General features: G+C 40.7%; 1 protein-coding gene across 14 annotated transcripts in view; it reads right to left on the bottom strand.

The window, feature by feature from the left end:
• Positions 1-2456: 2456 nt before the first annotated feature.
• Positions 2457-12692, bottom strand: part of LOC308337761 (lysine-specific demethylase 5D) — a 60599-nt gene continuing 50363 nt past the window's right edge. For 9 of the 14 annotated variants that reach the window (XM_080795943.1, XM_080795945.1, XM_080795951.1 and 6 more), the window contains 14 exons: positions 10409-10528; positions 10091-10285; positions 9636-9817; positions 9428-9552; positions 9162-9309; positions 7136-7232; positions 6313-6671; positions 5755-5893; positions 5149-5328; positions 4876-5013; positions 4103-4702; positions 3763-3835; positions 3420-3619; positions 2463-3331 (listed from right to left, as the gene is read on the bottom strand). In XM_080795943.1, coding sequence (XP_080652069.1) covers positions 2981-3331; positions 3420-3619; positions 3763-3835; positions 4103-4702; positions 4876-5013; positions 5149-5328; positions 5755-5893; positions 6313-6671; positions 7136-7232; positions 9162-9309; positions 9428-9552; positions 9636-9817; positions 10091-10285; positions 10409-10528 — 2907 coding nt within the window. In that variant the 3' untranslated portion in view covers positions 2463-2980. Of the gene's footprint in view, positions 3332-3419; positions 3620-3762; positions 3836-4102; positions 4703-4875; positions 5014-5148; positions 5329-5754; positions 5894-6312; positions 6672-7135; positions 7233-9161; positions 9310-9427; positions 9553-9635; positions 9818-10090; positions 10286-10408; positions 10529-12692 lie in introns of all 14 variants that reach the window. The other 5 variants (XM_080795949.1, XM_080795952.1, XM_080795954.1 and 2 more) reach the window with 2 other exon arrangements.

Genomic DNA, 12692 nt, shown 5'->3' with positions numbered 1-12692 from the left:
TTGTTATTTTTGAAAAGTCAGTGTGAAGTAGGAAGTAAATAAAGAACGAGCCTTTATTAATAGCTATCAGATAGCTAATACTATCAGTAATAGTATTTTTCTACAGTTTATTTTTATTTTTTCAGTGTTCCAAGATTTATTGTTTATGCACCACACCCAGTGCTCCATAAGAATAGTTGAGAAAATACAAATTCATTGAATCCTAGAGTGGAATGTGCAAAGATATATTACAAGTGGTGGTGGTAAAAAATGTATAAAGCAGATAAGAAAAATGTATAACCTTTTGAAAATATAGGGTGTTATATTTGAATCTATCATGTACTGCCATACCAATAGTGTCAATTTTTTTTTTTTCATAAAAATCAAGATGAAAATTTTCCTGCAAGAGAAGAATTACCCTGAATCACTATTACACTATTACACTGAATCACTATTACAAAACACGAAATGGTTTTGGAAATTAACTTCCTGCTAAAGATTTGATGTTTCTTAATTCAACCTATAATCACAAGGTAATCAGCACTTATATGCAAAACTTAATGATACATCTTTGTTTGGTTTCATATTAGAACTTGCTCCTGAATAAAACAAAGGTGGCCCATAAAAAGATGTACAACTGTCCCTGTGTTTCACCTGACCCAGATTCTTATACGTAGTTTTTTACTTTTTTGAAGATTTTATTTATTTATTTGACAGAGAAAGAGAGACAGCAAGACAGGTAATGCTGGCAGGGGAAGTGGGGGAAGTAAAGAAGTGGGAGAAGTGGGAGAAGCAGGTGTCCCAATACAGCATGACATGAGCCAAAGGCAGACACTTAATGATGGAGCCACCCAGGAACCCCACATGTTCTCAATTCTTTCACTAAATGAAGAGTAGTTTCCAATTACAGTGATTGTCAAATGGTGATGTGCAAATATAAACTCTGGAAACTGCAAATACAGAAAGCAAATGCTGTATTTAAAAGACACTCCCTGGGGTGCCTGGATGACTCAGTCGTTAAGCGTCTGCCTTCGGTTCTGGTCATGATCCCAAGGTCTTGGGATGGAGTCCCACACTGGTCTCCCTGCTCAGCAAGAAGTCTGCTTCTCCCCTTCCCACTCCCCCTGCTTGTGTTCCCTCTCTCACTGTGTCTATGCCAAATAATAAATAAAATCTTTTTAAAAAATAAATAAATAAAAATAAAAGACACTCCCTTGGATAATAAAAATTTTCAGAGTGAACAGTGAAAAATCACAAACCCACCTCATTTGTGTAAAACAATACCCATAAAACCTCAGAAAGTAATTTTTGTATGTAGATGAAACAGCACAAGACCTCACATTTATTTACTCTAATTGCTATGTTACAGTAAGCTATCACTGTTTTTCTGACAGGTAAAGAAACTAAAACTGGGGCAGGGGGTTATGATTATGTTTGTAAGCAACAAAGTAATGCCCAAGGATAACCTGATAGAGTGGAAAAGACAGGAAATAACACAGAGAAGAAAACTAGGACAGTGGGAACAACTTTAGGTATCAAGTTTTATACACACTGGATGCCTGCGTGGCTCAGTCATTAAGCATCTGCCTTTGGCTAAGGTCAGGTCCTGGGATCGAACCCCATGTCCAGCTCTCTGCTCAGAAGGGAGTCTGGTTTTTCATCTACCTCTGCTGCTCCCCTAGCTAATGTCCACTCTATTAAGCAAATAAATAAAATCTTTAAAAAAAATTTTTTTTTACACAGAAATAGGTCTGTACCAGCTGGATAAGCAGGAATAAAAAGCAAAGCACTCATTTAAGGGATTCAAAACAGGTCCACAGAATCTTATTACAGAAAAGGATTGAGAAAAGTAGTCTGTTGGACTGAATCACTAAGACACACAAAAAGATACATGTAAACTGAAGTGTACCAGTCCTTGAGATATTTACCTATTCATCTCCATGAACTTTTAGAACAAATGTATTAGATATCATATTTTATCACCTAAAAGACCAGTGAAAAGTAAGAGGTATAATAAATTGTTCAAGTTCAGCTCTATCAAATGCAGGAGGCAAAGTGAACTGCATGTAGGAAAAAAAGGTTGGTACCAGGCTAGGTAAAACCGTATGAAACAGAATAAAAGGGAGGGATCATTCAACCCTACTGAAAGACTTACTCTATGTTAGTTACTTACTGAAAGTTATCAAGACAATGGGGTCCTGCTAAATAGATAAATATACAGATCAATAATGAAGAGAACATTATAGACATACAAGGACAGCCAAGAGATTTTCAACAAAGTGATTCAATGGAGAATGAATAACTCCCTAATGGTGGTGACAACTGGACTCCATAAAGGAGTAAATGACCTTGATATAAGTTTTAGGTGTTGTATTAGTTGACTCTTCACACATTGATCAGAAAAGTATAATGGTTCAAACCAGGTTTTTAAGTTTCCCAACTTGTTACTGTTATAGTGAAAAAAGTTCAAATCAAATCCAGTTTTAAAACACACGAATTGCTGTTTTATTTTTAACAAAGCAAACCAAATTAAAATTTCCAACAGTCTAAACCAAGAACTTATTTATTTGTTGAATTCTTTTTAGCTTTAACAAAAAATTACACAATACGATGTCTTTTCTTATGTGAATCAAGATGAGAAAAGAAAAGGAGGTAGAATATAGAAGCCTTGAAGCACCAAAATATTTTTAAAATACAAGAAAAAAGGGAGGGAAAAAAAATTAAAGAGATACATTTGCCTCTGTCAAGTTTTATTTGCCAAAGTCCAAAATGAAACTGGCGTGGGAAATCATTCACTGCATACTACTCCCAGTAATGCTGGCGAGAAATTCTGGGAAGAAGCACACAAAGCACTGACTTTAGGAAATGAGCTCAAAATATTACTGTTAACACTTAAGATATCAAAACTCTAAAGTGACAAATTCTAGATAAAAAACAAAGTTCAGGACCTAGGAAGGTCCAAGAGGCAGTGGGATTTTAAAAAACCCTTTTCTGCTTGCTGTCATAACTCTTCCTGTTGAGGGTAGGGCTGGTGTAGCAAGGGGGTTAAGGAAGGAAGAGAGGCTGTAGAACCCGAACCATTTTGCTGGAAGCTATTTTTGTTCCCTTTCAAGACAGGACTATATTCTATAGAAGTTGGGAAAATATTTTCACTATCTTTTTCCTCCTCAAACTCCTCTTCTTGGCCCTCCTGAGGCTTAATCTCTGAGTTTCGGGCCTTTTTTGACTGCAGCTCTTCTTGAACAAGATCTTTGCTTTTCCTACTCAGATCTATTTTCTGCTGTTGTCGCCGCTTTCGCTTCTCCAGGTCCCGGCCTCTTGTCCGATTTCTTTTATGCTCAGGCTTCTCCAGCTACAATGATACACAGGCAAGCAAAAAGCACTTGTGGACCAGTGCTCAGGCTTAATCTCCTGGCCCTGCCCATGACGCTTTTCCTCACCTCTAGAAGTGTACGGATCCGCTCTATGTCTGGAGGCTGTCCAGCTTGCAGTAGCTGCCAGATGCTATGGTTCTCATCCAGAGTTACCTCAAGCAGATCTCCCTCCAACATGAGTTCCTCCAACGGGGCACGGGTTGCCTCAGGCAGATTCAATACAGGACCAGTCAACTGTGGCAATAGTGAGGACAATACCTCCAGGTCTGCAAGTTTTAGGGACAGACTGAATTAGAGGCTATGCCTCTAATTCCTTAACAGAATACCTTAACAGAAACAACAATGAAAGAGATCACCTTTGTGGTATCTACTCAACAGTCTACTCAACATTACTCAGGTAATGTCTTACCTGAGCCCTGAACAGAAGCAACCTTCTCATGGCTTGTCATACTGTCCACATTCAGCAGCAACCCTGGAACCTGCTAAGAAGAGTAAGAATTGGTAGGGTAACAGGTTATAGAAAAACCAGATCCTAATATTTTTTGCACCAAGCCCAAACTTAGGACATTTACCTCCTGGAGCAGGAAGGTACATACAGGCTAGTAACAAGGAGTAGTCAGAGAATGCAAAATAGGACATGCAGGTTACACCAAGGGAGACTAAAAATTACAGGGCAGAAAGTACAGCCTAAATACAGTACGGCAAGGAGGTAAGACATTTAAGGGCAAGAGCTGGAGTGGGCAGCTAACCTTAGGCATATCCTTGTCACAGCCTTCTCTGTGTGGCTCACAAGCAGGGGCTGAAGGGTAAGTAGGGGACTTCTCCAGCCTGGGTTTATCCTGCAGTTGGTGACGAAGCTCAGCCAGCTGTCCCAACAGAGGAGTCACGTCCTCAGATGCTAGAACCTGCCTGGCACGGCCTTGCCAAACAATAGCTCTCTCGGTGAGGCACTGTAGGGCTTCACCCTCAGGGAGCCGTACTGGCAGTCTCTGCAGGGCTACCAGCAGTGCCAGGATAGTCTCCAGACGTGGGCGCCTTGAGCGCATGCACAGTGGACACAAAAATTTGGTGTCCCACTCCCACCAGGCCAGCAGTGGTGATGAGGTGGAAGTGGGCCTTGAAGAGCTGAGGAGGCGGGGTACCGACACACATTGCCCATGGAACCAATCCTGACATAGGTCACACTGCAGAGTTCCCACCCCGGCTGGCACCTGCCCACAAACACAGATGGAGGTTGCAGAAGCAGCTGTGGTCGATGATGCCAGTGGACTAGGCTTGGTGGAGTTCATGCGACGCAGCTGCAGGATACCCTCCTTCTCCTTCTGCTCCCCCTCCTTGAAGGCCACGATCTGACATGCCCAGGACAGAGGGAGAGGAGGTGAGCAGTGCATTTCACTACCTTCTCTAGTGCTTTTAACATCTCACTCACAAACCACAGAGAGCAAGTGGTCTGCCTATCATTATCCAGCTCATATATTCTTATTGTCACCAGACTCTTGTCCCCACATATGCCCAAACTCACCACAGAGCCTGGATCCCTGAGGTCCTGTGCAGACAGTCCCAGCAACTCTGTGTCAGATCTGTACAAGCCCAACTCCTTCTCTATCCATCGGCTACGCTTGCTGGTGTCTGAGCCAGCGTCTGCACATGGGCAAAGTACCTGAAGCAGGCAGACAGTGGGAGCATGGTTAGGGTTTCCCTTTCCTTCCCCTCACCAGATCTGCCAATTCCTGATGTTCTCACAATATCCAGTCTTGACTCAAGGGAAGATGTGAGTTGCAGTCTCAGGTCTTACCTCCAGCAGCGTATAGCATGAATTCTTCTTGAGGAAGGTCTTAGAGGCCTTCTCCCTCCATGAATGTGCTGTTAGTACTTGAAGCTCTAACTGTCTCAGTTCTTCCAAACCCACAGGTAGGTCTCGGCCTACAGCCACCAGGCCTTCCAAGTCATCCAAGCAGGGATAGTGGTCACCATTCTGCAACAGGGACAAGAAAAATTAAAATATATCAATCATTATTGTGTTCAGATTTGTGCTGGCCAATGCTAAGCAACATGCTGTACAGCTATACAGAAAATACAAAGTCTATTATAAAAAAAACAATGGGACAGCAAATACTTCCACCAAGAACTCCTACTTCACTGGCTAAAAAAAGTCCCCTTCCATGTCAACTATTTTGTTCTGGTTTCTCTTCTGGCCCCCTTCCTTTGGGATAGTCTATGATCAGGTGTAGGCCCATACTTGTTTTTCTCCTTCAGCTATTTTTACCCTGATATCCTTACAGCTCTAACCTGCCATCTCTACATACTAGCACAAGAGAACTCTGTTATTAAAAAGTCAAAAGCAGAATTATGTTTCTTCTGCCTTTACATCTGCACTATGAAAGAGGAGGCACGTCCTTACTTGGATCTCATCCACATCAGCAATCCAAGCATGTGCTTTAGCCAGAGCGTCTTTGAGTGCTTGGATGTTAGGCAGGTAAACTGGGATATTTTCTGCCTCACGGATTATGGCTTCCAATGTAGCTGGTGGATGCTTCTGCCTAAAATGTTTGGAAAAACAGGAATCCATCCTTCAATGTTAGATGCATACGCATTTTTTTTGTCCTAAGTTTTAATATCAAAAGCTCTGCAACAAAAACTTAAGAACAGTAATGAGCAATAATCTCTCAAGTCTCAAAAACTGTAAACACTGAAGCAGCCACTTCAGTCTCTTCTTATGTCAGGTCTGCTATGTATGATTTGAGAACTAGGCCCACAAATATTTCCTCAACTACTGTCTTCTAATATGGTAGTAAGCAGAGGACAGATACCATGTCATACCAATCCCTTACAGTTAAGCCGACACCTAACTACAGGTCTGGTGTCAGGGTTACCCACTAAAGCCATCCCCAGGATAAACCCCAGACTCTGAGGACCAGAGTTACACAGTATATATGGGGAAAGGATGGGCCCGCCCCACCTGGCCTCCAGACAGAAATGTGCCTTTTCTTCCCAGCGCTCTGCAATGGTCAGCAGTTCCTGAAGCTCAGCCCGGGCCTTGTCCACAGAAGGGCTGGAGGCTATCTTGGCACCTGTAACCAAGAGCCCTTGCATGATGACCAGAGAGCCCCTTTGAGCTGAAGGAGCCAATGCTTGCTTCACCTCATCTAGCCATCGTGCCTGCTCCACCTGTTGCTGGAGTTGATGGGCTTCAGGCACCTCTACACCCAGCTGCTGACCCTTCTCCAACAAGGACCGCAAAAGTCCTACACTGAGGGGCAGTGAGGCCAGGGCCTCCCGAGCCTCAATTTGGTAGGCCTCCACTTGTTCCAAAACATCCTGCAAGGATATAGGATAAAGAAGAGACTCTTTACTCATCTAGATATGCAACCACCTGCCCTCAATCTGTTCCCTTTATATTCTCTCTTAAGCACTTACACTTATCTTCAGCCATAAGCCAATAAGATATACTTACTATCAACAAAAATCCTTTATTTGCCACGATAACCCTGCATTTCCTTTAGTTATCTCAAATTTAATTCTTTCAAGCTCACTTTAATGTGATGTTACCCTTTCAAAAGTTTCATAAGTCTAAAGTATAAAAAAAAAAAAAAACTGCCTATCTCCTTCACATTCTCCAATGCCAAAAGCCAGACAGATATGTAGCCCTGTGTTCAGTATTTTTATTATTTCTGCTTGGGAGGATATCTGCTTGAACTACATAGTTATGAAGCTATTAAAATACAGATATTGAACCACCCAACTCTGTAGTATCTATTCTAAGCCAAGAATTCGCTCTTTACCTTGACATCCCCAATTTGATGCATGGCACACGGAAGGTTGCCCATTTGCTCAAGAAGTACTCGCAACTCAGGCAGGGTCAGTTGCGGGGTTTCAATCCTACAGGAGTAAGGGAAAAAAAGACTCATTCAGTAAAACTGCTAAGGCCGTAGTGCATGCATTTTCAGTAAACCAACATCTTTATTTTATTTCTATGTTATAGTACCTCTGAGTCAGCTTCAATGTTCAGGAACTATGAACCACTACATTGAAAAAAACCTTGGCAACGTTTTGTATTTGAAACTGTTAGAGAAGACTGAAGATATCAAAATGAAACAATACAAGTTTCAGAAGAATGTATGCTTTCTGGGATACCATTAGAAAAATTAAAATTAAAACAAACCTTCCTTTTTTGGAGAATAACAAAGGCCTCAGTTTACTATACTGATTAAGGATTATAAGGAAATCAAAATGAAATATAAGAAGGAAACATAAAAATAAAGATTCAATAGAATCTAAGAGTACAGCTTTCAGGGTGACACTAAGAAAAAAAAAGTTAATTACATTTAAAATAAATACCAGAATTTTTAAGAAAACCAGACAGAATTAAAAAACAAGGAAGGACTATTATGAGATGATGCAAAAGAGTGAAAGTAGTAATGGACACATTACGGTACACAGAAGAGCAATAAATAAGAGTTCATTACGTGAGAAATGCAATACCTCTAAGTATTCTTAGATACACTCTTCGGTATATCTAAGATATAGATATTTATCTACATGTATATCTATATATATACCTATAAAAATAAAAATTGAGTAGTCATTCTGTGCCTCATCTCTGACTCACGTATTTGAAGTGGAAAGACATGTGTTTATACATATACTGTGAGAAAAATTAAAAGAGGCCAGAAGTCAGATGATTAGAACTTAAGGTGGACTAAGACTGCAAATACTAAAAACCACAGCTACCTAATGAGTGTCTCACCAGGTCAAAATAGGAAAAACTGTCTTTCTTTTGAAGGAGAGAAGGAAAACACATTGCCTAAGAAAAGTGAATTCATTACACTTTAACCTTTAATTTTTTTAAAAAAACTCTCTGAATTTGAAAATATCTGACTTTGAGATGCTGTGATTAATACCTCCAGCTGTTTTTTTGTTTGTTTGTTTGTTTGTTTTAAAGAGGAGGTAAAGAATACTGATTTTGGAAATTTTTTTTTTTAAGAGGAAACATTTTTTTAAGATTTTATTTATTTATTTGACAGACAGATCACAAGTAGGCAAAGAGGCAGGCAGAGAGAGAGAGAGGAGGAAGCAGATTCCCCACTGAGCAGACAGCCTGATGCGGGGCTTGATCCCAGGACCCCGAGATCATGACCTGAGCTGAAGGCAGAGGCCTTAACCCACTGAGCCACCCAGGCGCCCCATCTCCAGCTGTCTTTTACACGAATTTACAAAGCATGTGTACATTATCACCCAATTTTTAGAAAGTAAAACTTATCTATGATTCTACACATAATAATAATATAATAATAATAAATAAAATTTAATGTCTAAATCTGTATATACCTACAGAGTCAATCATTAATTTTCTGGAAATCTGATGCCCGAATATTTTTATGAAATCTGCTAACAAGTGAGACTGTAATAGTTCGCTTGCATCTTCATTCTATTGCCATTGATGCTGTAAGTATGCTTCTTCAACCAGATTACGTATATAAGTTTTAGATATTAATGTGCTCATACACATAAATTAACTTTTGTACTACACAGATTCTTTATTTATGACCTATCCTTTTTTTTTCCTTAATATTTTATTTATTTATTTGACAGAGTGAGTGCACAAGCAGGAGAAGCAGCAGGCAGAGGGATAAGCAGACTTCCCACAAGCCCCAATGTGGGGCTCTATCCCAGGACCCTGAGATTATGACCTGAGCCGAAGCCGCCAGATGCTTAACCCTCTGAGCTACCTAGGCATCCCTGACCTATCCAGTTTTGTTATTCATTTTCAAATACTAAACCCATTTTTTGCCCTCTTCTCTAACTTACCTGGCCTCTTGACCACTGACCAACCCCAGGACTTGGGAGACACAGGCCTCTGCTTCATTTAGGCAGTTCCTCAATCGCTGAAGTAGGTCAGTGTTAGGAAACCTCCTCTCACGAGCCTCAGATTCCAGTGCCCGCAGCTCTTCAAAGCCTGAACACAGAGTAGAAGTTGCAGAAAAGTAAACACTATTAGGGAAAAAAGGAGGAGACTTGGGAGTGCTGAAGAAAAACAGAGGTTGCTGGGGGTTCTTCCATCCATGGGCCCTTACTGCGCTTCCGGCCATCCTCCACTTCCAAGGCCACTCGTACTTTGTTGGCCCAGGTGTCAAAGGATTCAGCCCGAATCTTTAGCTTATGCAGCATGGCAGGAAGCTCATCCAAGGTGTATCGGTACCTGGAGAAAGGGAGCAAGGAAATGTACATGTGGCTCAGCTCTGTAACCTCCTCTGTGTCTTTCAAGTAGACCCCATGGCTCACCGCAAATACTGCCGACTACTCGAGCACTTGCAGAGATCATTGATGTGGGAAAGGCACACAAGGCCATCTGGGCAGTCATAGCAGGCCAGAGCTGATAGGAAGCACGTTGTCTTGCATTTCATGCACTGGCGCTCATCATCTGGGAGCAGCTCAAAAGCCTCTCGTTCAGCCTCCGTGACGCCCTGGGGGTGTTCAACCCACATATACTGTAAAGACTAGGAGCAGGGCTGTGGACACCCCACCTCAGCCAACACTGAGCCCTGCTGTGGGCTCAACCTTGTAAGGATAGCTGTAGAGAAATCGGAAGAAAAAAATATAAACACATACAGGTTCTGCCTTTCCAGTTCAAATGTATGAGTCAGAGATGAGGCACAGAATGACTACTCAATTTTTATCTGTCTCCCTTTCAGAAGTGTACTTTACTGAATCCCTAAGCCATGTTCCCCACCACCCACCTTCTCCAATAGAGCTTTTCGTAAACGTCGCTCCTCTTGCACCATAATGAACATCTCCTTGTGCACAGCCACAGCCAAATTCAGATCCAACTTCTCTGGAAAAGCAGCCATCTTGCAGATAAGCTCCTCATGGGAGAAAACACAGTAGCGCCGAAGCCGGCGGTAGTGTTCAATGCACTGGCGTCCAGCAGGTAGCTGTAAGTAGTTTAAGACTGTGTGTGTCCATATGCAGCCCACAGGATTTATGTTCTCCACAATGATCTCTGTCCACATTCTTTATCCCTTTCTATCTACAAGCCTACCACACTCCAGACTCACCCAGTCAGCAGTGCAAAAGTTGACAGCCTCAGCAAAATTATAGCCTTGATTAAAGCCACTGTGGTAAGCACGAGGAAATGTGATGACAAATTCTCCTGCACACTGGTTTGTGCGGACCACCTAAAAAAACAGAGACAGGACTGTACGTCGGGATGAATGATAGAATGTGCACTTAAGGTCTTTAAATTTTGTTATAGATCTGAGAAATGAGAGGAGAAACACACAGACTCTATCTTCATATATGTAAACCTTACAAGAGAAAATGAGAATGGAAGTTTAAATGTGATATGCGGGACACATAAGTGGCTTAGCTGGTTGAGCATCTTAACTCTTGATCTCAAATGAGGTCTAGATCTTAGTGTGGAGGAGGAGGTTCTAGCCCTGCATCTGACTCAACGCCCACATGGAGACCTCTTTTAAAAAAACAGGATATGCAAAGAAAGGGGAAAAGAAAAACAATGTGCAATTCAAGAAGGAAATACAAATGGCCCATAAATATATGATAAACATTCTTAACTTACTCAAAAAATAAAGAAATGTAAGTTAAAAAAATCAGGACATGATGTCAACATAAATGATGGAAGAGGAACTCCAAAATCTCATCCCTCTACTAAAACAATGATTAAACTACCAAAATGTAGCAGAGTATTTTAAAAACTATGTAGAAAAATCACAAACTACAAATAGTAGGACATTTAATGAAAAACAAAAAAGCTTCTAAATTTTGGCAAAAGATTCTGAGGCGATATATTTTTCCTGCCTACAATCCCTTCATCCAGTATCACCAACTACCTTGGAAATAATAATAAGATCCTGATGCAATATGCTGATGCCAAAGAACTCAACATAGATCTTGTTTTCAAAGAACTGAGGTGGTATGGTTTGACCTGACTTATCTCCTGGGAAAAACCTGGTTCAAGAACCTGCCTTTATTTATACTGCCTCAGAGTTTAACTAACCAGAAATGGATTCCCAGGCTCTGCTAGCTGAAATATATAAAAAGAACTGGATTAGCCACAACCACCTGTGATAAAAGAGGAGACTGGACAAAAAAGATAAATTCTAGAATGCCTAGGAAAGAAAAGGCAGGGGAGGGAGGTATTTGTAAGGATAAAGGTTCAGAAAAACTCCCATGTATTTTTGGGAATTGAGAAAGCCATATACATGCTATGAAAAAATTAGAAAGACCCTTAGCTCCATCTCTGGTTCATTTTAAGGCTCCACACAAGGAGAAGGTGAAGACTAATGCAGTTTTAAACAGCTTCACAAAGCAGTAAAAACAGATCAAAACAGAGCCAATCTGTTAAGAGTAAAAGGCTATTTTCTTTTCCATTTTTTTGGTTTAAGGAAACTCCATGGTGACAGAACTGAGAACAACTATAAACTTGACAAGATAGTTCAAATTATGAAAAGCTGCACAGTATCATAAGTCACTAGGGAAATGCACATTATAGCTACAAGATACCACTTCTCACCACTGTAATATCCATTATTAAAAAAAAAAATAGAAAAATAGTAAGGTTGGCAACACAATGAAAAGAAAGCAAAACCTGGTATAATATAAATTAATGCAGCCGCTGTGGAAAAGAGCAGGGAGGTTTCTCAAAAAATTAAACACAGAAATACCATATGATCCAGTTAATTCCAGTTCTGGTTATATAACCTAAAGACTGGAAAGCAAGGACTGAACAGATAAATCATATTTGTACACCAATGTTCAGAGCAGTGTTCATGTTAGTTAAAGAAGACACATAAAAGAGCATAAAGACTATTTCAGAAATAATATCTGAACAAGTCCCAAATTTTACTTATTATTTGACAGAGAGAGATCACAAGTAGGCAGAGAGGCAGACAGTGAGAGAGGGGGAAACAGGCTCCCTACTGAGCAGAGAGCCCGATGTGGGGCTCGATTCCAGGACCCTGGGATCATGACCTGAGCTGAAGGCAGAGGCTTTAACCCACTGAGCCACCCAGGTGCCCCAAGTCCCAAATTTTAGAAAAGAATGAATTTTTGCATTCAAGTAAGACAAGTAAGACAAAATCAAATATAATCAAACTGTCAAAAGCTAAAGACAAAGGAATCTTGAGAGCCTCAAGAGACAGTTCATCACATAAAACAGATACTGTAAGACTGTCAGATTTCTCAGAGAAATCAGGGATGTCAGAGGGCATGAGATAACATATTTCAAGGGATGAGAGAAAAAAAGAAAGAAGAAATTAAGACACTTCTGGAGAATTAACTGAGTAAGTCTATCTCTACGAGATAGAAATCATAAGAGATGAA

Source organism: Martes martes (genome assembly GCF_963455335.1).
Source record: "Martes martes genome assembly, chromosome: Y".
NCBI classification, from domain to species: Eukaryota; Metazoa; Chordata; class Mammalia; order Carnivora; family Mustelidae; genus Martes; species Martes martes.
Note: the sequence above shows the minus strand (reverse complement) of the source record. Positions and strands in the feature narration are given on the sequence as shown.